Source organism: Strix aluco, chromosome 15, assembly GCF_031877795.1.
Source record: "Strix aluco isolate bStrAlu1 chromosome 15, bStrAlu1.hap1, whole genome shotgun sequence".
NCBI lineage: Eukaryota > Metazoa > Chordata > Aves > Strigiformes > Strigidae > Strix > Strix aluco.
This window is the reverse complement of record NC_133945.1, coordinates 13048057-13071080: the sequence shown is the minus strand read 5'-3', so window position 1 is coordinate 13071080 and position 23024 is coordinate 13048057. Positions and strand designations below refer to the sequence as shown.

The window sequence follows — 23024 nt, the reverse complement described above, 5'->3', positions numbered from 1 at the left end:
AATGACCCAATTTATCTTTAAATGCTTGTGGTTTGGGGTTTTTAGGAATCTTCTTGTTGAAGATTAAGCTTTTAGAACAATGTAGCAATATTGCGCTTAGGTCAAGAAGGATGTTCCTTGTATATGTTAAAGCCAAGGGCATCCCTAATCAGAAGAACAAGTAGGTAGCCTTCTTTGAGCAAGGACATCACAGACACATTAGATCTTGAAGAGGATACATTGCTAACTTGGCAAGCAAACTCAAGGTCCATGTATCCTTAGCTGAACTACCCTCATTATAATACTAAAAATCACACCTATAGGTCAAGAAGACCCTTGCCCAGGTGGAGACTCTTCCCCTGAGCATGCATAGTAATAGAAGTACAGTGTCAGCAGTATTATAATTGTATGTAAATTACCAATCATTATAGAGAGGGTGGACTTGGAAAACTACTCACTCTGCGACTTGTGTGTATAAATATAGTGTGAAAAGTCCTGTTGGCATGCTTGATTTGTGGGAAACCACGGAGAACCTAGGCTTGTGCAGCCCTAAAATAAATAAGCAGTGTCTCTCCTGAGTGTGTGATTATTGACCTATTGCACACCAGGCCAGGAATCCGCTTTTTGGACACCATTGTCACCTCCATGCTTATCGACCTTAAATTTCTGTGTACAGAAAAAACCTGAAGATAATGGAAACCAAGCACAGCTTTATGTGAAGCACCACTTCCATCTCTCAGCACTTACTGCTGTAGCAGCCAAGAATTTCTGAAATTGATGATCTCCTCCCAAAGTTTTGAACCTTAAAGAAAGGTACTAATTCCAGGAAGGTCCCCTGGACCGACAGGAATCTGAACTGCCAAGGCAGCAGGTGGGAGATGCCAGGGAGGATTTCGGGCAGGGAGCGCGGCAACGACACCGGCGGGGGTCCCGGGCGCGGCCCCTCTCCTCAGCCTCGCGCCCTCGGCGCCCCCGCGCCTCCCGCCCCGGCCGCTCGGCGCACGCGCAGCGCGGGTGACAGGGCGGCGCCAAGCACGTGCGCGCCTGAGGGACCCGGCGCGAGCCCCGCTGAGGCGGGGTTGGGGGGAGCTGGCGGGCCGCCCGCGCTCCCCGCCGGTGACCGGAGCCGGGAGGAAGGAGGGGTACGGACGAGCCGCCGCCGCCAGCCCGCCCCGCTCCGGTTTGAAAGCAGCGCCCCGCGGGGCGGCCCGTGCCGCGCCACGGCCCCGCCCGCCCTGCGATTGGCGAGAGAAAGGGAGGGAGCGGGAGGCCCCGGCGTGTCGCAGCGAAGCCGTCCGGCCGGCCCCCGCTGCCGCGGCGCCGCGCGTTCCGCCCCGAGCGTGTGTGCGGGCCCCGGAGGGGAGCCGAGCCGAGCTGGGCGAGTTGCGTGCTGCCGGCGCCGCCGCTGCCATGGAGAGGGGAGGTGGCGGCAGCGGGAGGGGGTGACTCCGCGCCCCTTCCCCCGATGAGACTGTGGCTGGGCTGGCTGGGCTGCTACACCCTGTTCCTGTGGGTGCTGAGGAGGAGGATGTGGTCTGGCCCTGCCAGGTACCTGAGGAGCCCTTTATCCAGGTCCCTCTACGTGAATATGATGGGCAGCCACAGCCAGCCAGCCCCGGGCGCCAGGGAGAACCACCAGGTACAGCCCCAGAGACAGCCGCCCCTCCCCTCCCCCACCCCACCCCGCCTTCCCTCCCCGTGCCCGGCGGGGCCGGGCTGGCCGGGGGGGCTCCCCGGCGCCGGCAGGCACAGGGGCCTCCTCACCCCCCGCCGTCCCCAGGGAGCTCCGCCGGGGGCAGCGGGCGCGGGGGGGGCCTCGTCTGCCGGGGCGCCCTGAGGTACCGGCCACCGCGGGGGCAGGGGGGGAAGGAGCGGGGGACCCTGGTGCGGGCTGAGGAGGGCACCGGGCCGGGCAGCGCCAGACAAAGAGAGAGGGAACGGCTCGGTCCTCCTGGTGAGAAAGTTGACGTGTGCCCTCCGCGTGAAATACGTCCGGGACCCTGCTGGGGAGGTGAGGTGAGGTACCGGGGCTGCGGAGCCGCAGGGGGAGGGTGGTCGGGGCTGGATGCCGGCGAAGCGTGCTATGGGCTTGGCTGTTCGCCGCGGGAGGGTCGTCGGAGCGAGTCCGGCGATTAGCGGCGGGATCGGGAGCCCACGCGATGTCCCGAGACTGATAATGCGTCGGGTTGGGGTGGCAGAGCTGCTCCTGAGAGATGTAAACCTTCCTTTTGCGTTTTTTTCCTGGTGAACTCCGTGAGTACACTCGGATGAAGTTTGCAGGTGGTGTTGAATGGCGCGGGTTTGTAATCACAGAGAGGTTTTTAATTAACGCTGCTGTATCTAGAGGAAAATTCTAAAAGTGAGCAACTGGAAAAATGTGAGGCTCACAGAGGCCTTGGAACAGTAGTAGATGGCAAGCTAGAAGTGAGTTTGCGATGTGATATGACTGCAATAAAAGGTTAGTGCTATATTTGGGCAGTATAGGCACGTGGATCAGTACTTCGTGAAGAAGTTAGGGACTATACCCTTGCAATGTGATATGACTGCATTTGGAATATGTTCAGATCTGCGCTACGTTTTACCAAAATGCTACTGAAAATCTGACAGGAGTTTAGAAGGTTAATACAAACGCTTAGTGCTGAAGGAAAATACTGACTTTAAGTAGAATATACAGAGCTGAGCTAATGAAGAAGACTCATAAGTACTTGAGGACTGCTGTACAAAGAAAGAAAATAATTATACACCGTAATTCTTCAAGCTGATCCATTACCAGGGCATTTTTTAGTGCTCTGGGTGGGCACTGACATACAGAATCTTGCTACTGAGTGAGTGAGTGTATCACTGGGGTTTTATAATACAGTCTGCTGTTTGGATCATTCAGTACATAAGTACAAGGAGAAGTAGAATTTAGATTTACAGAAAAAACTTCCTTCTAGCAAACAAAGAAAATTGGCAAGTCTCCTGTGTTGCTAAAAACCATACTAGAAGGACGAGTCAACCAAGGAAATGTGTTATGGAGATGATTGCCATTCACAGGTAGATGGTCTGCAGTGGATACTCTCCGTTTCTAATTTATGGGATCTAGATTTTAAACCTAAAGTATTGATTAAATTTAGTAAGATTTGTGATTACTGAGTTTGTGGGGTTACTCATAAGTAAGGATTGCATGTTGAGGCCCCAGGTACTTTCACTCTCTGCAGTTTTACTGGCTTCATTAGTTTTACATAAGTTAGCTAAAAGAACGTTTTCTTCCTTTCACTAATATTAGTCAAGAGTTGTCAATAATTATAATTTTTATTATAACAAAGGTCTTAACATACATTTTCAGATTTTTGTGCTGTAGTTTTTCTACTGCTATGCTATAAGAGATTCATATGCTTTCTGTCATGAAACTAGTGGCCTGAAAAGGGCTCTTCAGATATTGTACATAGAGGATAACAAAAGCAGTTTCTGTTCTGAGGAAGTAGTTTCAGAATTAAGCTGTTTTTCACCAGTTTTGTCATTTGAAATTTGTATTGGTTTTATCCTGTGCTGCTTTTTTTTCTTCTTCTAGTTTGCTATCATTTCTGTTATTCACTAGTGTTCTATACATAGTTGCCAGCAACCTTATTGGTGAGATTAATCATGAAGAAGAAATTGGACGAGGTCTGTGAACAATGCCTAATTTCTGGGAACAAGCTTCTCGCAGTTGTCACCATCATCATTCTGCCAATGGTGATGTCAACATATATCAATATTTAGAAGTCTCAATGACAAGAACTGTAGGACTGTTGGTTTCTATGGTCAGATCCTGGCACTACAGGTGACGGTTCAGTGCAGATCCAAGGTGTATGAGCTCAGGTACAGCATATATGTGGTCATATTGCTTATGGAACAAAGCCTATTTCCCAAGGCTTTGATAGTTGGATAAATTTTCTGCTGGATTGAAAATGGCCACGCATTGAAAAAGGCAGATATCTGAGCCACTCCAAACCTGTCCAGTGTAGCTAGGCAGCAGCCTCCTGAATGAACCTGACATGTATCCCAGCCTGCTCCTCAGCTCCTTGGGATTGTTCACTTCTGCCAGGCACTTGAAATTGGCTTCTGAAGATGGATGTACAGAGTACACAGGCTGTTGCTTTAGTGGTTTTTGACGACTCACTGAGAATTCCTTTTGGGAATCACTGGATTGTGCTGATTCATTTAACTAGCACCGCGCTGCAGTGAGAAAAGACCTAAACTGGTAAATCAGCAGTCTTGGGGATCCCTGTGCCAGGCTCCATCATGTGGTATGTACTTGCTCAAAATCTGGTTTTTAGAGGAAAGGGTCACTTACTTGTGCTACCTACAACTGTGTTTGAAAACACAGTTGAGAGCCTGATTCTGACAAAAATGTACCTGTTATGCAAGTAGTTTTCAAATAAAACCTAGGCAGGCATATGTTTGCTCCTCAGGTGAATGGTGTCGATATCCCTTGCTACTTGGGTCAGTGTTTGATGGAGCCCCTGTTTATGAATCTGGCATAATGGTCTTGGTGCAGCTGTCTACTCCCCTCTGCTTGCTGGGATTACTGTGAAGCGGCAGGACACTGGGATAAGAATCCTGTCCCGTTATTGTATTACAGTAGTGACTGAAAGTCCCATTGTGCTGAACACTGTGTACAAATGTGTTAAGTGACTGTTCCTCTCCCAACAAGGTACAACAAATGTGAAGGGATCAGGTTACAAGCATACCTTTTGCATAGTATGGCTATAGACACAATCTTAGGTGTTAAATTGTTGGGGAGTTACCCCAGCTGACCGTTTGCTGTCCCTCTACATGCTTTTTTACATGATTCTGTTAAAACTCTCCATTTCTCTTTAAGATACTTATAAATCCCTATCTGCACAATAAACACACGCAGCCAGATTAAGGAGCATTATTGCAAGATCTAAGGGGGAGATAAAAGCGTGTTAGCTGTAGGGAATAATTCTTGATATGAGAAAACAGACACAATGCCATTAGACATCCCATGAGAAGGGCTGACAATAACTCTGCATAAGCGTAGGAGAGTGAAAAATAATAGTGACATTCTTAATTACATTGAAAACTTTTTTTGTAATTTATGCATATTGTGTGGAGGGGGTTTTTAGCTTGGCATTGTAACCTAGCAATGAGCAACCTTTTGAATTTTATTACCAGTGCTGACATTCCAGAATGGTACAGCATTAGAGGCATTTGCTGGAGGTGCAGAAGGTGACCATGAGGGTCCTAAAATTTCAGAATTTCTATAGGTTTACCTTGTTTTGAACAAGTTTTTTGCATTTAAAATAATGTAAAGCAGGCATTAAGTTTAGATATGCCTTACACATGGATAGTAAAATATTAGGATATTGTATAGTTTTTTACTTTTCCAGCTAGATTTGATATCAAAAAGTAGCATTCTTTTTCTTCACAATTAACAATAGCTTGCATATCAGAGTTAGTTTAGTTTGTATAGGAGTGGTTACTGAGTAACACAAGGCGAAAGGAATCATTGGCCCGTTTTAGCTTGGGCTTTAGATTTTGCTGATATAAAAGTATAGAACTGCCTTTCAGCTGCTGCTGATCACTTCCTAGATGTGGGAACCTATTCCTTTGTTCAGCAGAGATGCTGGGAGGTGGCTTCATATAGGCCTAATTGTTTCCAAAGACTTGTGGACCTGCTTGTTGGTACTGCTGAGTGAAGACACATAGTCCAGCAATGCTGTAAGACAGACAAGCTGCGGTCTAAAGTATTGATTGGATTCTTTATTTTCCTTTCCTGGAAAAATATTGCTGGTTTCTTTTCAGAGGATGCCTGGGGAAAAATTGAGAGTGAATTGGAAGATAGAAAACAATGTTGTCCCACTCCATACTATTTTATCAGCCTGGTGCTGTTCCGTAGAGGACCTCTGCTTGCTTTCTAGGGAATTTACATTGTCGATTTCTTCAAAGTACAGGGTAATGATTAAGACAAAAATTAAAAGCATTGTTTCTTAGCAAGTAATTGGTCCTCACTTGATTACAGTTCAAATCTAAGTTAAATTAATCCTGAAGCTTGTTGAAAAGTCTGTAGGAAAAACTAAATTTTTATATTTATGGAAATGGATACTACCCTTCCATGTATTCAATTTGTTTTAACTACTTCTGGTTTTATATTGCTGAACTTTTTAATGATCCTTTATCTCTTTCTCTAGTGGTATGTCTGCAACACAGAACAGTTGTCTGAATCCCTTCAGCCTATTTTTGTCCAGAGTTACCTTGACCAAGGAACACAGATCTTCTTAAACAACAGCATTGAGAAATCAGGCTGGCTGTTTATCCAGCTCTATCACTCTTTTGTGTCCTCAATTTTTAGCCTCTTTATGTCTAGAACATCTATCAATGGGTAAGTGAAAAGTCAATCTTAGGTAAACTAAATACAGTTTGGATTTAGAGTTTTCAAGTGTTCAGCCCTACCCCCTGATCTGTCAGCTTTTCTTGAATTTGTGGTTTTCCCTTTGCCAGTCTAACAGATCTGAAATGCCATACTGTGCTCTTCATGCCCAGCCCTCTTAATTGAAGAACACCATTTCCAGTATGGGGGGGACAGAAGGGGTAATTGCAATTAATAAGAGAGGGTTGGAGGACTCTAATTGTATTTTATAACCATTACTTGTATTAATTTCCATCTGAATAAGAGATTGTTCTCTTTGTGTTAGACAACATATCCTTCTTCCCTCTGCTTCCTTCCCCCTGCCCCCTTGCCCTTAACCTACTGCCATATCTGTATCAGTTAGTGTTGTACTTGTCCTTGCTGAAGGTGGCTATATCCAGTCACTTCTGTATTGTCTCTAAAACTCTTTCTCCTAGAGAGTGTGTGCGCACCCACTGCAAACCTAGGCAGCGTTCTAAGCAGTGCAGAAGTTGTCTGAGTGTTGTGTCTGGTAACACTGATGTGGAACAGAATTCTGTCCTGTCTCTTGTTCTGTAAAATTTAATTCCACCTCATTTTGTGTTTAAGCTGTACTTGAACAGGTAACTTCTGATGTAGCACATTTGACTGATGAAGCATCAGGAAGGCAGGAAAAGAGAAGTTTATAAAACAATATTCTTCTAGTCTTACTGCATCAGTCTCTTCTGTGTCTGCTCAGGGGACTTTAGTCATTCGTCAGTGCTTTACAATTTTTTCAAAAGAAGTCAGTGCCTTTTTTTGCTCATGTCACCCCATTTAGTTGTATGTTTAACAGCTTATCAGTTTTGACCTTATGAAGAATGCATTTTGTTACATTTACCTGATTTCTCCACCATCCCCACCTCTGCACCTACTACATACATCTGCACAGTCTGATACGAGGATAGTAGCTGTCTACTAAGGCTGGAAAAATAATCTTTTTCCTTATTTTCTAACCAGATGAATTTATGAGCTTCCCTGTGGTGTTCTTAGTTACTTGTAGCTTTATATAAAGGTTCCTTTGGTCTCCTCTTCTTCCTTTCTCTTCCATTTTTTTTTTCAAAGGCTCTTCAGTGCTTTGAATAACACCTCATAGTGCTGTTAGGAATAATAGCTATGAGCCAATTATACAGTGTGGACTGACACAAGTGTGCTGCAAGGGGGCTCTACTTAAATTGACTGTATTCTGTTTATTTTTATACATTTAATATCCTGCTTTAGTTTCTCCTATATGATTTTGTATACTCTATCCTTTTTGGTTTTGTCTTTTAGTACAGTCAGTCTTTCCTAGGCCACCTCCTTTTCACATCTTTCTGTTCTTTGATTCTTTTTGTTTACCTTTTTTTCCCCTTGAACATAAAAGACTTCTGCTCATTGTCTTTAAGTTTAACCTGCTATCCAACATTAGTTTGAAGAACTGTATTTATCTACCTTCAGTCTATTACTGACCAGTTCTTTTTCCTCTACTTGTTCTCCTAACTCTTTCATCTGAATTCTGCTATGACAGCTGATATCTGTCACTATGTAGTCTTCAAACAGTTACGGGCGGGTATGTCATTGACTTGATCCATAAGGAATCCGACTGTCATCTCTACCCAATTCCTTAATGAGTTGCCTATTTTCTATTCCACAGCTCTTCATGTTGAATGCAGGATCTGCAGATAGCAGCAAAAGCCACTGTAACATACGATTAAATCTCTTTTGCCACTCCATCAGTGTTACCCCCATCCTTTCTTTAAACTTGTTCCCTGGCTTCCCTCCTAGTTCCACATCCTATTCCTCATTCATTGTGCATGCTCTGTGTCTGCAGCCATTTTATTTCCTCTGCTATTTCATCTTTTTTTTTTTTTTTTTTTTGTAGGTGGCAGAGATTCAAATCTGCAAATGTGACAAATAAGGTTCAGCCTTTATCTTTCCCTCTCTTCCTCTCCCCCCTCTTTTTTTTTTTTTTTAATGTGATCATTTTCTTGAGCTGCACCCCGTGAGCTCTCCCTTACCTAATCAAATTCCTCCTGAAGTCTTAACCACTGTAACTGCATGTGGCTATGTGTTTGATCTCTGACGAGTGCAAGGCAAGTTGAACTGGATTTAAAATTTATTTGAGCAGTGACCTTGTCTACTATTATATGTGACTGGTTGCTGCCAAAGCACATTCTAAATTACTTCATTGCCCTCTCTGTTAAAGTGTGTACAAAATTTGTCATTTCTTGTTTTTACATTTCAGGCTGCTGGGAAGGGGCTCAATGTTTGTGTTTTCCCCAGAACAATTTCAAAGACTGCTTAAAATAAATCCAGAGTGGAAATCCCACAGACTTCTTGATTTAGGGGCTGGGGATGGAGAAGTCACTAAAGTCATGAGTCCTCACTTCGAAGAAATCTATGCCACTGAGTTGTCTGAAACTATGATATGGCAGCTTCAGAAGAAGAAATACAGGTATTGTACTGAATGCTTCCGACATCCTTTATATCAGATGTTACAGCAAAGTAATCTATTTGTAATATTTAATGAATATTCAGTATTTTCAGTCAATTCTTCTACTGTTTGTTATAGAAAAGGTTAACCTGTGCAAAAGCAGGAAAACAAACACATCTGATGTTCCTTCTTACCAATGCTTTTGTTATGTGGATGTTCCCTGTTACCGTTAAGACAAAATGGGCAACAACCAAGTCTCTTTTTCATAGCTTGCATAAATTGCTTTAATCAAGGGAGTCAGGAAGATGAAGTTCAGATGAACAGTCTAATTGAACAGTCCAGAATTGCAAGAGGAAGACACAGGCACTGCAGAGAAAGCAAACTGAATCCTGGTAATAGGGATACCTCAATAATCTGTGTCTATCTAATACCACAGTATACACAACTGTATAAAGATTCTTTTATTCTTGCTGTGCTTAGCTCCTGCTGTTAAGATTGAATCACGTCTAGTAACAAAAACCTTAGCACTTTCAGAACTTTGTTCATGCACTCAACGCAGCTCCTGGAGGTTCTTGCAGGCAGTAGATCCAGTCTTGTTGAGTAATGGTTAGTATTTCAGGCCCTATAACCCTAAACTTCAACCCAAGGAATGAAGGAACTGTGGATTTCTCTTCTTCACCTGTCCTTGAGTGGGAACATAACAGCTACTTTGCAAATGGGTTTGCACGCTGGTAAATCAGAGTGGATAGAATGCAGAAAGCCATTAATCATATTTCAGTTTTGTTGTTCCTTGAGAAGCATCTTCTAGGACAACACATTTTTTTAATACCTGGGGCTTTGTTTTTTGTCTCCTTTATTGCCTGGTGGTTCTAAAGCAATATAAAGGTTCGTATGGCTGGATATATATCCATGCCCATTGTTGATCTAGTTTTCTTTTCCAAAAGACCAGAAGGATCATGCCTGTCTCTTCTCATTGCCTAGATGGCTGACCTTACCTGCACTATCAACACATCCATAGGGAATTTTTGTGTTCAGTGGTTCTCTCTGAACGCAGCTTATGTTTGTTTAACAGACTGTATCTCTTTCTCTTTCCTTTTTTAGGGTGCTTGGTATAAATGAATGGCAAAACACAGGATTTCAGTATGATGTTATCAGCTGTTTGAATTTGCTGGATCGCTGTGATCAACCACTGACTGTATTAAAAGATATTAGAAGTGTACTGGAGCCAACTAGAGGCAGAGTCATTCTAGCATTAGTTCTGCCATTTCACCCGTATGTGGAAAATGGTAAGTACACAGATTAATAGTTATTTAGGCAGGTAAAGAAAATGTTTGTAGGTTATAGTATCCCAAATGAAATGTTTAATAAACAATTAGCATTCTTGTGTTTGTTTTTTTTACAAATAACTCGTATGGTACATGTTCAGAAGTATGAAATCATAGGGAAATAGGCCACATGATGTAAGCTGTTTTCTTAATTTCCCAACATATGTTGTTGGCACCAACAAAAAGCTCAAATATTAAAGTCCCATATCCTGTTCTGCAGGGTGCCACATTTGAGCTGTGTTGGAGCAACATGGAAAAACTGATCTCTGATTAGGGCCCTCTGCTGCTGTCATATAGGTAACCCCAGTTGTCTCTGGCGACCAGCTGAGCAAAACCATCAGAACTGTCTAATGGTGAATAGAGCAGTTTAGGTCAAACTGTTTCAAGTGTTCCAGATGAACCGCACCTAAAAATTCATGGGGAGATAATGTTCACTTTCCAACATGAGTTCTCAAAGTGAAATATAGACCCCTACTAATACAAAGTATCAACCACTATTTATGTTGTATTAGTAATTAGAATAAAAAGGTAAAATTCAGTGCCAAAACTCCATTATTTCCCCTGGTTGCATTTTAAAGAAATACATGGGAGATTTTCATGTTAATATCTCCATATGACTAAACTTCAAAGGAGATTAGAAACTTTTTTTAGGTGCCTATGACTGTGGATTCAGGTTGAGGCACCCTAAAGATGGTTTGAATTCCAGAAGGCTGGTGGCTGAAAGTCGTTGTTGGACACTTGCTCTCCTTGAGTATTAAGACTTGTCTGTGGAAAGGCCTGTATGCCCAGAAAATACAGAACTAATAACCTTAACATTCTGACAATTCCGAATGCATCGCACTGAATCTGTTTTCCTCTATGTGCCAGTGGTATTTTGACGGGAGGAGGGGGGGAAAAAGGTTTTAAGTATAAAAAATAATGCCATCAGATGAAGAACTGCTTAAAATACAGTATTTGAGCATATAATTTTTTAACTATTCTGAAAAGTCGTGTGTCTTAAATGAGATAGGGGAGTTGACTTATGCATCTGTACAGTATTTCAAGCATATTTGGTTACAACTTACTGTTCTTATAACGTGGAACAATATGGCTTCCTCTTTTAAAAATGCTTTAAAACTCTGAATAACAGCACTGTCTTTCTGGTCTTTTATTGGCATATTAGAAATGGAAGAAGTTATTTGGGTGGTTTTTTTGTTTGTATATCTTCAAAACCAGTGCCATTATGTTTTGCAATCGCTGTTGCACCCAGCATCTACTTTTCTGTATGTTGTTGGGTAACCACATGACAGACCACATGCAACTTCCTGACTCAACAGGAGGTAGATAATTGAGGAAGAAAGTACGCTAAGTCCACTTATATTCTTCATTAATCTCCTAGAGTATACTGGGAGGAGAGTAGAGTGTTAAATTTATAAATCCCAAGGGACTGGAAACCTGTTCTGTGATTGTTGAATTTGGTCATTCCTACTTGTTGAAAATTGAAATCTGTTGTAAGATATTTTGTAAACCAAAGTCATACTTTTGTTTGTGGTGGGGATTTGTAGCAGATTAGTCACTTTGCTTAAGGCAGTTTTGTTTCCTTAATATGTTCTGAAACTTAAAAACATATTCAGTTTGTCTATTTATCACTGTCATGGATATGGGCCCATATAAACTTCTTTAGACAATGGAAGTTAGCACACATAAAAATTACTGTCATTCCACTGAAGCTTTCCCACTTAAGATCTGTTTAACTGTAGTCTAAAGAAATAGACTGTCTTCATGATGTACAAATTACGTTAGAATTTCAGTATTTTCGTTCAGCTGTTCTCTACAAGATGATACATTTTAAAAAGCGTTAGATATGTACATATGCTTTATATTTAACAAAAAAAATATACTTGGAACATTCAGAGGAGAGTATTTCATGGCTCGAGTAACTTCTTGTAGCAGCTAATTAAAAACAGTTTGCACCCACCTAGAGAAGCTTGAATTTTAGAGGGGGGGAACGAATGGAGAAGAGATGAGGCAGGTGAGGTGTTTGATCAGTGTATAAATCAGTTGCTAGAAATGAAGAAATTATTTTAATCAATATGAGATATTTGGATTATTTCATGTAATGTAATGGGAGGGTAATTGTGGAAACTGTCTATGTGAATAACACAAAACATGCTTTAAGAGAACAAAGCAAGGTGGAGGAGGAGGTAAAATATATTTCTGTGCTGACTGTTTCTGGAATTATAGTGACATCTAGAGTCCAAAGTAGCTTAATCACAAACTCTTTCTGGGGCTTTTCAGAGTTTTATTTTCAACATACAGAACAACAAGTAATGCACTTACTGCACATGTCTAAATTTGGTAAGTAAGCGGGATAAATCATAAAGGTATTAGACTAGTCACATAAGAACATGTATTATTATAACTTTATATTTTTAATAGGTATCCCATAGGGTCATATAAAAATCCTTTGTGTTTCCCAATATAGACATCATATTTATATAAAGCCATTATTAGATAATATATAACCAGACTGGTTTAAGTTCCTCTAAAATAAAAATGATAGAGACGCCATGCTTCAGAAGTAGTAAACACCAGCAGCCTGGGATTGTGAAATTTTCTTGTTGAACACAATAATGCCGTTGTGATTGACAGGAATAAGAAGACAAAGGTGTGTTTTCCATCTTCCTGAAATACTTGATAGTAATTGAGCTGGAATCACAGTACTGTGCTAGATGGACCCTTGCTTTGTCCCAGTTGTCTGTTCTCATCTCACTGAAGTGAGAAATGCTGTTTCATTTGTTAAACAAAGCTTTGCTTTATTTAAATGATGATAAAAGATACAGCTATTCTTTAGTAGGGAGAATGTCTGATACTAACAGATCTCTTGTAAAAGTGCTGATTTTGTAGATTGGGTAGGTAGTAAATGCTTAAAAAAAAGTTACTTTTTTAAAAAAAGTATACTACCTTGTGTAGATAATATGCTTTTTTGTTCATGCTTGTATCCATGTTGAACAGGCATGTGAAGACAAAACTTGGTGCTCCATGTAATCCTGACTTTGGATGGTAGGACTGGAAAATGGGGGTTGTCTGTCTAGCAAGTGAATTTTAATATTGCAGGAGCAACATTCTCACTATGACCACTACTTTCCTTTCCTAAATAGGCTAGGAAGGAGCTCCCATCCCAAATGAGCTTTAGCATAATAATACATGCATTTATATTGTCTTCTTTTTTCTGCTTGCCTGTCTACAGAATACATAGGGTTTGCTCTGGTTAAGACAGTAGCTGTTGATCTGTACATCTGTTACATTGATAGCTATCACATTAACATGACTAAACCCAGCATTTCACCAATGAAACAAGATCATTTTCTGTTGCTGTCAATTATGATACATCTTTCACAATGCTCAATTCATGTAAAAGGAATACATGTAAATTTACGGAAAAAGAAAAAAGACATAGAATTAAATCTAGACTGATAAAGGAAACGTCTATAAAGCGTTAGCATTATCTTATGAAAGATGAAGTCTTTTCCCACGATCTTATTCTTGCAGAATAGAAAATGGAGGTAATACGTGACATAGATGTAATGTACAATGTGCTTGGTTTTGGTGATCTGTTTAGAAAATACTCTTGAAGAACACTGCCCTGCAGGGTTTTCTCCCCTCTTTTTAAAGCAAAGGAAGTCTGTGAAGAAGCTTAACTTCATCTGTCCCTTTGCTTGCATGAGAAATATTGAACAAATCTGAACTGCTGCACATGCTCATCTGTTCTGATAAACAGTGTCATCTTCCAAATCATCCTAGGGGAAGAATGTATAAGTATTTCATTACTGATGTGAACTTTTTTTTTTTAAAAAAAAGGCAGAATTTCCTTTATGGATGCAAGCTCCATCCCTTTACTGTTTCTGTAAACTCCTGTCTCCCCATTTATCCAGTTGCTGTTATCCATGTGGCATCTACGGGATTCAAAACCTATTTCTTTTCCTCTAGGCTTTTCCTAATCTCCAGGGAGCACAGAGGCAGTAAAACATACCCATTGTTTTTACTGTGTTCATATCTGACGCTCAAACCAAGGACCAGGTCATGTCAGCAGGGACTTGAAGTCTTTAAAGGGGTAATTACACAGGAAAGCAATTGGGGCTGTATGGAAATACATGAAGTAAAAATGAATAGAGCAGAAGTGTCTTTTGGTTTCTTCTTGCATCTCTGAAGTGGTGTGGTCCATGCTCAGAATAGGAAAGAATTTACACCGTTTCTCAAGAGAAACAACATTTTTGAAGCCATTTTCTTTGCGTGCAGATACCTGTGACTTCTGAAGTTATTTTTTATATCTTACATGGCATATGCAAAATTACTGTCATATGGTCATATAAGACTTACTGGCATAAATTTGGAATGACGAAATAAGTTGTGTGGCTTTACCCAATTATGTTGAATACTTAGTTTGGGCTCTGTAAGTTGAAGGAGGGGGAAATACCTGTAAGAATGATGTAGAGCTTTTATAAGTTTTGTTACGTTTCTGTCAGCTAGTTACCCTGGGCTAAGGGAGCAAAAGAAACTACAATAGAAATATTTTTCAAAAATGAACTCTTAATAGCTCTATGTGTTTAACCAAACAGTCCAGAGCCACTTGCAGAGACCTCTTCTTGGCAAAATACAGATTTATGGAAGCTTCATTTTTAAATGTACATACATACATTGTATAAGGTATATACTATCTCATATATATATATATTTAAAAATTGTTATGTGTATGGTCATTTAGAATGCTTTATAATGTCTTTGACTGTTGTGCAGAATACTTTTTTTAGCCCTTTATCAACTTTAAAAAAAAAAAAAGTCTATTTCCTCTGGAAATAGAAACAGCATACTCTTAAAAACTCCCAGTTCCTCTTTTGCCCCATAAATACCAGTACTGGTAGATGGATACTCACAGGCTGTCGCCAGTGTTCAGCGTACTTCTGCTTTTGCAGTTCTTGGGCAATTGCTTGAAAAATTTTTCGTCCACTACTGATTTTCTGCAAATTATTTAAAAATATTTTAGGTTAGTGCTACATTTGAAGTTGGGGGAAACATCTTTTTCTACCTTTTATAATTCTGATTTTTTTCCCTTTATATGTCTTTGGGAATGTTACTAAATAACACTTCAAGAACATACGGTTTGGCAGGCAGAATGGTTTTAAATTACATTAATATTACATCTCTTAACATATATATATCTTTAATGGATATTCAAATGTATGGTTTCTGATTTTTATGCAAGGATACATGGTGATAGAGGTTCTTAATAGGTTTGTTTTAAATACATTAGGGCTTACCTGAATGCACCGTTTAAACAAAAAATTAATAGCAAAACCTGTTATTTTCAGAAATTCAAACAAAATTTACTTAAAATGTAAAGGAAGCTGTGTATTAGAGATGGCCTTTACATAGATTGACTTTATCCTGTATGCAATTCATTAAAAATAAATTAATTTTAACTAATTTGTTACAATTAGCTAAATGTAAAATCATTAATTAGTTTTGTACAAATCTGAAGTGAAGCCTTAATAGCTCTGAACGTCTCTTTAACTGAATAATCAATCACAAAATTGATGACAAATATTCTTAAGACAGGAAAAAAACCCCTCTGATTCACAGACAAAGCAGACAAAGTGTTAACGTACACAGTTCTCTGTTCTTTGGTCTTCATTCCCACTTTTCTTTAGCAGCTCTGGTTTTAACTGGAGGAAGGGATAATAAAAAACGATGAAAACATAAGATGAGAAGCCAACTGCTAAGGTAGCAGAATAGTTAAAAGCACTGCCCTATTACGGCATCAAACAGTTTGTAGATAAGTCTTTCATTAGATCAGATTATACCATTGGAAAAATCAGAGAAGTTTTCAAGCATGTAAGGCCTTTTTCAGCTTCTGGTAGTAGATACTGCAAGCATTTTTGCTTTGAGTACAGTGGGACCAGCCTGAAGCACTACCCAATTTTCAAAAATAATCAAACCTTCCTCAGGGGAAAAACTGGTATCTGTGAGGTGATTGCTTTAATTTTCCCCACTATACTACTTCACCTAGTTTAAAGAAAAACAAAAATCAAAAAGACTGTCCTGTCTTTAAGCTTAGACAGTGATCACTACAGCAAAGAACCTTTTTACCATATCACACCACTTAGGTTCTCACTTGCATGTCAAAGTCTCATTACTGTGTAAAGATTCCAGTTGCAGCTTTGGGTGTTTGTTTTTAACTGAACACAAATTTTGTCCTAGACTTAAAAAAATAATCCAGTAGTTATGTAATTTTTAACTGGGTGCATTCTAATCTGTTAGTATATAATCATAAAACTTCTTCCAAGTGTCTGATATTTTAAAATTTTACCACGGTCTCTCTTCTGTGTATGTATAATGTATGAATATTATTTCATTACACAGGTAAAGTCAGTCTGCAGTAACTTTACTGCAGCTCACAAATACTTTGAGGTTAAATCTAAATTATTTTACTTTTACTGGAGACTAATCCAGTGAGTTGATGATTTATGATGGTGATTTCTAGTTTTGCTCTTTGAATGTGCCTTGATAGATAATCTCCAACTTGCTGATTAATACTCTCAGGATAATTTTAACTTCAGAATACCTTTTCTTCTAGACACTTTACTGAAAAAAGAAAATGTGGTTGCTATTGAGAGTACAGGTATGTGGCACACAAGAGTTTGCAGATGTGTGCAGCATATGAACTTCAACCAACCACCTCTTTAAAACTTAATCATAAAAGTTATGTAATCTAGGAATGTCTTATGGAGATGTTAAAACTGCTTAGATTTACGAAAATGAACAAAATCAGAAAAATCACTTCAAGCCTACCTTGTAGACTACAAAGAATGTGAGTACAGTAGTGCTGTATAGAAACAGTAAGGATGAGGCGATGATCATGAAGATGAAGACGAGTTTTCCATTGCTGTGCTGCTTCTCTGCTCCTTTATTAAAAGTGAGTGTTAGAATAAAGGACAGTTCTTCTGATTCACATAATTTTGCTTAAGATTCTGCATTTCAGCCCTCTTCCTCTGAGGAATTAAAAAGCCTTACACCCATCAATATTTATTGGTTCATTTTCAGTCTAAATCCTTCGTGAGATCACTTTCTTTTGTTTCCCTGAATGTTTGCAAGGGCAATGGAGACTTGTTATTTTTGATTATCTACCTTTCCTTTAGGGGTAGATGGAGAATAGAATTCAGTTTTCTGCTCTCATAAAGGAATATCTGAATAAAGCTTACAGGCTTTTGTTCAGAAATGTGATTAGACAGAGGAAGGAAGGAATATAGGGAAAGTAGCTAGGTTGCTTTGTGGTTTTTTTTCCCCTATTTTAGGCATGTAAAACTTAAATGTAGTTAAGGAAGTCTCATACCTTTCTTAACTAAAGGCAAATGATACAGGGGCTCAGAACTAAAACTTTTTTCTCAAGCTGGCACAGCAAATCCCCAGTTCTGAGACCCTGTACTCTGTTGCATGTATTTCCACTACATGTCGGTTTCTCTACTTCTCATTTGTCTGTTGGTACTTCCTTTCTGATAGCAATTGAAGTCTTTATGTAAGAGGATGTAGGGATAACACGAGTACAAAACTTCTTTCTTTTCTAGAATTCTAGAGTCATTTACATCATATGACAGAACAGTAATTAGCAAATGAGGTTAAGATGCTTATTTGTAGAATCCCTCCATGGTTTTACTATTAATGTTTTAATATAGTCATAATACTCCTAACAGTTTCATTGGTATTTCCATCTTAAATGCCATTCTTGAAAGTGTAAATAAAAAGAATATTTAGGAAAGGTAATTTATTTCTTTTAAGATGCTTCATTAAAAAGCAATGATTAACTGACCTGTTTTCGTTAGTACTGTTCCATCTCCTACTTGTTTAGAACGGGGTGAAATTGAATCTGAAAATGCTATTCCACATATATAAACAGCATTGTCATCTACAGACAGATCATTGATCTGAAGTGAGATGTTATTTTCTGATAATAAATGTACTTTGTACTTCTGCTGATCTGTGCATCCAGGAGTACACAAATCCTCATGTTTATTAGTTAAAAAGCGAAACCATAGGACTTGAGGTGGGGATGAGGAGCATCCAGAGGCAGAGAAAGCACATGTTAGGAACACAGTGTGTGTGGAGTAGTCAGCTTCCTGAAATCTGGGTTGTGTTACAGTGACTTGGCAGGTATCTGTAGCACCTGTTGAGAATAAACAATTGGTAATGTGAGGGACAGTTAAAAAGCAAGGCACAATCTGAAAAGAAAATAAGCTACTTCTGGTTCTTTCAAGAAAAAGTGGGAGTAAAGGAGGAAAACCAACTGTGTTTCGAACTGGAAATATTTAAGGTTGTTTCCTGCAGACTTTTCTTTTAGCTAATTCCTACAGCTTGCCCATGTGTTCATTTAACAGTTTTACTTATGTGGTAATGTGCTTGGCGTGCTGTTTTTCTGAAACAGTATAGAGAAGATTCATATGTCTAAAATATGTGAATGTGTCCTTTGGCCCTGGAGAAGACCAAAAGAATACTTTGTGTAGCTCCCTGCCTCAGATTAGTCCTGAGTGTTTTGGGGATTTGAGGGGGGTAAGAGGGGGGTGGGGGTGGTGTGGTGTGACATAACTCTAGATGCCCAGTGGAGTAGTTCTGCGAGGGTTTGTGTCTCCTCCACTGTTCCTGATCTGAGTCAAGTGAAACAGCCTGATGGCAGGCAGTGGAAATGTCGTAAAGGGAGACATTTATAATTTAGCAATTTCATAACATTGATTAGAATTCATAATAGTTCCTAGACACTTCATCACATATATTGACTCTGGGTTTCTAAGGATAATAATATTGCTTGTGACTTCTGACATTTAAAAATGTGCAGAGAAAACAGGAAGGTTATTCAGAGAAGAGAATTCTCATTAAGGAACTGAAATGTAAGGCTTAATATGACTGGTCTGAGAGATTTTTCTTTTTAAGTCCTTATTGAAATCCATAATTTAAATACTGGTTTAATATATTTAATTTTATTCAAATAAATAGCTTAGTTATTTAAACAATGGAATTGAGATTATTGCAGTGAAAATTAAGGTAGTAGTTTAACATCATCCCTTTCTACTTCCTAGAATATAACAAATTAGAAGAAAAATAAACTGAAGTTTCTTAATCTACTGCTGATACACAATTTATAAGCCTGTTCATGGTGGATAATCAGCATTGTCACTTCATCGTTTTTCTCACTGAGTGTTTTATGGACTAAATCCAAGCAGATTCAGTGTCTGTGACTTCTACAGGAATAAAATGAAGCTCTACTTCTGTGTCAGATCAACATCAGAGCCATTCCATAGCAGCTACAGCAATCTGAAAATTGTAGTAATATAAGTTGTTGGTGTACTTGCACCCTGTGTGGTGAAAGGCAGTAGCTTGTGCTTCTGCAGCTGATCCCCTTCTCTTTTCCACCTTACTCTAGGGCTCTGGGTGGCCTTGCAGAGCAGAACTCCATGGCTTCAGTTCATGTAGATACCGTCTGCTGAACTTCCCAAACCGTTCTCCCAAACAAGCACAGCTGCACTGAAACCGTGCTGCTGCTGCTGCTAGAGCATTCTTTGTAGGGAAGTGCAGTAGGATTTGACCCAGCAATTGTAGATTACAGGAGCATTTCAGATTTTTAGAAGAAAAAGCATTTACTGACAGTTGTTTAATTTGAAAGTTTTATGAAGATAGCAGAAATTAGCTTGATTCTCAGTAAAACTTTTTACTGATCTTATTTTGTAGCTATGTCGCAAATCATAACCACAACATTTTCAATCTTGTTTAACTGCTATTACATGGGAAAATATAAGAAGCTTAAAGAAAAATCTTACCAGCACCGTACAGAATCCAGTCAAATGCCAGCATAAGCATGTTTTTTAATTTGTTGAAAGATGCCATTTCTTGTATCTCGCTGGAAACGATTCTGCTTGAAGGAAGAGGAACTTAGGAAATCTTTGGAGTTGCAGAACGCTCTGAATCACAAGATTTAGAACTTCCTGTTTAAGAAGGGTGTTTACTATTGCATTTAGCAAACCGGTTAAAGGTACAGACCAAACTAGAAAACATTTGTTATTTGCGGATTATATTACTTGGAAAATGAGTGAAGAGTTTTAAATTTTGAATTTCTGGGAGTTGTACCTATAATCCTTCGGATTATTTCATTGGATATAACAAATGACAACACATTTTCCAACATGCTACAGATGTTCAGCTTCTTAATTTTATTTGACCCTAAGCAGCCGTTAATTGTATCAGCTAGTAGGTGGCCACTAGAGGAACAAAGGTTTTGTAGCCATCTGTTACAGTGTGGTGGTCCGCTGATGGAAGCTTCACAGCAAATCATAATTTTCAACTTGCTGGCTCTATTTACTGTAATTACCTGAAGCCATCTTTGGCCAGACAGTGGGCACAAAGAAAGAATCTGCTGAACACCAGCCTCACTAGTGGAAGTTACTTTTCAGCCAGTCTTGGAACTGCTAGTTAAAAATGTAACAAAAGATAACCTTAAGAAGGAGCTGCTTCTGAACAATAGGCAAAAACTTGAACTGATCTTGCAACAGCTCTACAAATGGCTTGTCAACCTCCTGTTTGTAGTGGAATGGAATATAATCTGTGTCATATGCTTTCTGTAAGAAAATATAACACACAATAAAGTTTTCTTTCTAATTTAAACAAAACTGTTTTGTTTTCTCAGTAGGTGGCAAGTGGGAAAAGCCCTCAGAAGTTTTGGAAATCAAAGGGCACACTTGGGAAGAACAGGTGAATAGCCTGCCAGAAGTTTTCAGTAAAGCTGGTTTTGCCATAGAGGCTTTCACCAGACTGCCATACCTATGTGAAGGTGATATGTATAATGACTACTATGTACTAGATGATGCTGTCTTCGTCCTCAAGCCAGTGTAAGCGTGTACGAAGTAAATCTCCAGAATCTAACCCAAGAAGCAGCCTCTGAAAGAGGGGTTTGATTTATGGTTACTTTAAAGGGAGGGAATTCGGGGACTGCCATGCTAAATAAATACCATGTAAGAAATTTAAAGGCCAAAATACTAATGTATTTCCTTGTAGTGTGATTAGGAAAAAAGGGTTGTTTTTTAAACAGACTCCAGTTGAGAATTTCTTTTTTTACCAGCTCTTAAACCAACAATACATTCTGCAATCCAGCAGTAATGGGGGATATTTTTTTATACTTACCTGCAACAGGGATCAGATCCAAACAGAAGCAATAGTCCTAATAATGATGAAACTGATTCAATGTGAACTGTTGTTAAAGAAATCAAGTGAAATCTGGCAATAAAGTTATCCATTCAGTTCAAGCCTTGTTCAATATAAACTGTTGAAATGGATATTCTTCCATGCTAAGTTACTTTCTCTCTTACTGTCATTCTTCACATGTTTTTAATCATGCTAATAAACTTTTTTTGAGATGACTTTTTGCATTAACTTTTGTGTTCATTTTTGTAACCATAGCCACGCTTGTCTGCAGCAGCTGCTCTTTGTGTTGAAAATCAAGCTCTCAGTAGCAGCACAACCTTGTGTTTATTTACAGCATTTAAGTATTGTTTAAAGGGATAAGAGTCCACAAAAACCGTATCACTTTTGGTTGGTTTTCCTTCATGTTCCTCTCAAAGCCTCATAAATCCTCATTGCTTTTGCATATGCCATTTTCCAGCTAAAGGGGTTATGGTAGAACTTGCCAAAACTGCACTTTAAACTGATGGGTTTTATAACAAACTTTTTAGGCAAGTTGTTCCCAAAAGTTTTCAGCTTAAAAAACTTGCAGGCAGTTTCTTGCAAATTTTGAGTCAAACTGCCTGAGGATCAGGCTCTAGGGACCTGATTTTGAAGGTTTTGCTAGTTTGGGACATTTTCTTTTCTTCAGGAACACTCAATAAATGCTATTTATTTTAACATGTCGTGGTTTTAAAAACTCTGTTTAAAATGGATAATTTCTGGCAGTTGGGATATAACCTTCCTTTAAAACAACAAGCGGCATCATAAGTAGTACAGAACTGGCAGGCGTATGTCTTGCGCTGCTTGGGATGTAAGTGTTGTGAGAGAGCAGAGAAACCTCAGCTTGTGTATCAGCTGGTAAGTAAAGTAAGAGCTGACTTATCTTTTGCTTTTGAAGTCTAAAAAAGTTGTGTGTTGTGGGTTTTTTTGTCTTTTTTTTAACGATGGGTGATCTTACACCAGGTAGGATGCTTCAGCATGTCTTTTTAAGCTTACCTTCGACTTCCTTTGCCTGATGGTTAGTGATTTCTCTTGCTAATTTAATCGCCTTTTATTCTCAACTGAGAAATCTTTGTGAAATAGTAAGTATTCTGTAGTATGGGGTGAAGGGTTTTTCTGGTGGGTTTTTTCAACAGTAATTCAGGCTCAGTAGTATTCTCATTTCAGCATGTGCTGTTGAATTTTGTCAGAGTACAATCAGATTTGTCTGTTGGAAAAATGAGCTATGTATGCTTTGGAGTGAATCCATTCATTTTTGTTTTGTTACCTTCATTTGTACTCATTTAGTAGTAGGAAAATATGTTTCTTAATGTGTAATGAATTTAGTTTCATGTAGCAAATATGTATTAAGACAAACTTCTTCAAAGTTACTTAAGTGTTTTAATCCCACAGGTTAAAAATCACACAAGAGACTGCATTTTTGTCTCTCTTATCTTCTAGTCTTGTCACTTAGGACTTCAGTTTGTAATTGCTTTGAGAAGTTTTGGCACAGAAGGTGCAATGTAAATAATAGTGGGTTTTTCCTAATGACTTCCTATTTTGTTCCCTCTATGTAAACAAGTATTCTTACACTTGAGATGGGAAATTAAGACACTAGTTAAAGCATGAGCAATAACAGGGAAAAGCTATGAACAGAGTAAGCTTAAATTCTAGGGGA

The 23024-nt window shown here is 39.3% G+C and overlaps 2 protein-coding genes across 4 annotated transcripts; one reads left to right on the top strand and one right to left on the bottom strand.

Moving 5' to 3' along the window:
* The first annotated feature begins 1301 nt into the window (after positions 1–1301).
* On the top strand, positions 1302–21564 carry METTL9 (methyltransferase 9, His-X-His N1(pi)-histidine). Of its 2 annotated transcripts, none has more exons than XM_074840926.1 (5): positions 1302–1618; positions 6156–6346; positions 8616–8825; positions 9906–10090; positions 20838–21564. In XM_074840926.1, exons 1-5 carry the CDS (start codon positions 1445–1447, stop codon positions 21038–21040), a joined length of 963 nt encoding a protein of 320 aa, XP_074697027.1. In that variant the 5' UTR covers positions 1302–1444; the 3' UTR covers positions 21041–21564. The 2 variants fall into 2 exon arrangements, with proteins under 2 accessions (XP_074697027.1, XP_074697026.1); XM_074840925.1 differs by having other exon boundaries at positions 20835–21564.
* IGSF6 (immunoglobulin superfamily member 6) lies at positions 12520–20815 on the bottom strand. Of its 2 annotated transcripts, XM_074840927.1 has the most exons (6): positions 19972–20815; positions 17973–18326; positions 16958–17070; positions 15775–15831; positions 15043–15126; positions 12520–13908 (listed from the first exon to the last, which is right to left on the bottom strand). In XM_074840927.1, the coding sequence occupies exons 1-6, from the start codon at positions 20036–20038 to the stop codon at positions 13870–13872; spliced, it is 714 nt and encodes a 237-aa protein (XP_074697028.1). In that variant the 5' UTR covers positions 20039–20815; the 3' UTR covers positions 12520–13869. The 2 variants fall into 2 exon arrangements, with proteins under 2 accessions (XP_074697028.1, XP_074697029.1); XM_074840928.1 differs by lacking the exon at positions 17973–18326.
* Positions 21565–23024: the final 1460 nt, after the last annotated feature.

Coding starts and splice junctions, on each gene's coding strand:
- IGSF6 (XM_074840927.1), bottom strand. CDS start 20,038: ATGGCATCTTTCAACAAATTAAAAAACATGCTTATGCTGGCATTTGAC. Junction 15,832..16,957: donor CATTCTTTGTAGTCTACAAG/GTAGGCTTGAAG, acceptor CCCTTCCTCCAG/TTAAAACCAGAGCTGCTAAA. Junction 15,127..15,774: donor ACCAAAGAACAGAGAACTGT/GTACGTTAACAC, acceptor AATAATTTGCAG/AAAATCAGTAGTGGACGAAA.
- METTL9 (XM_074840925.1), top strand. CDS start 1,445: ATGAGACTGTGGCTGGGCTGGCTGGGCTGCTACACCCTGTTCCTGTGG. Junction 1,619..6,155: donor GCGCCAGGGAGAACCACCAG/GTACAGCCCCAG, acceptor CTCTTTCTCTAG/TGGTATGTCTGCAACACAGA. Junction 10,091..20,834: donor TCACCCGTATGTGGAAAATG/GTAAGTACACAG, acceptor TTGTTTTCTCAG/TAGGTGGCAAGTGGGAAAAG.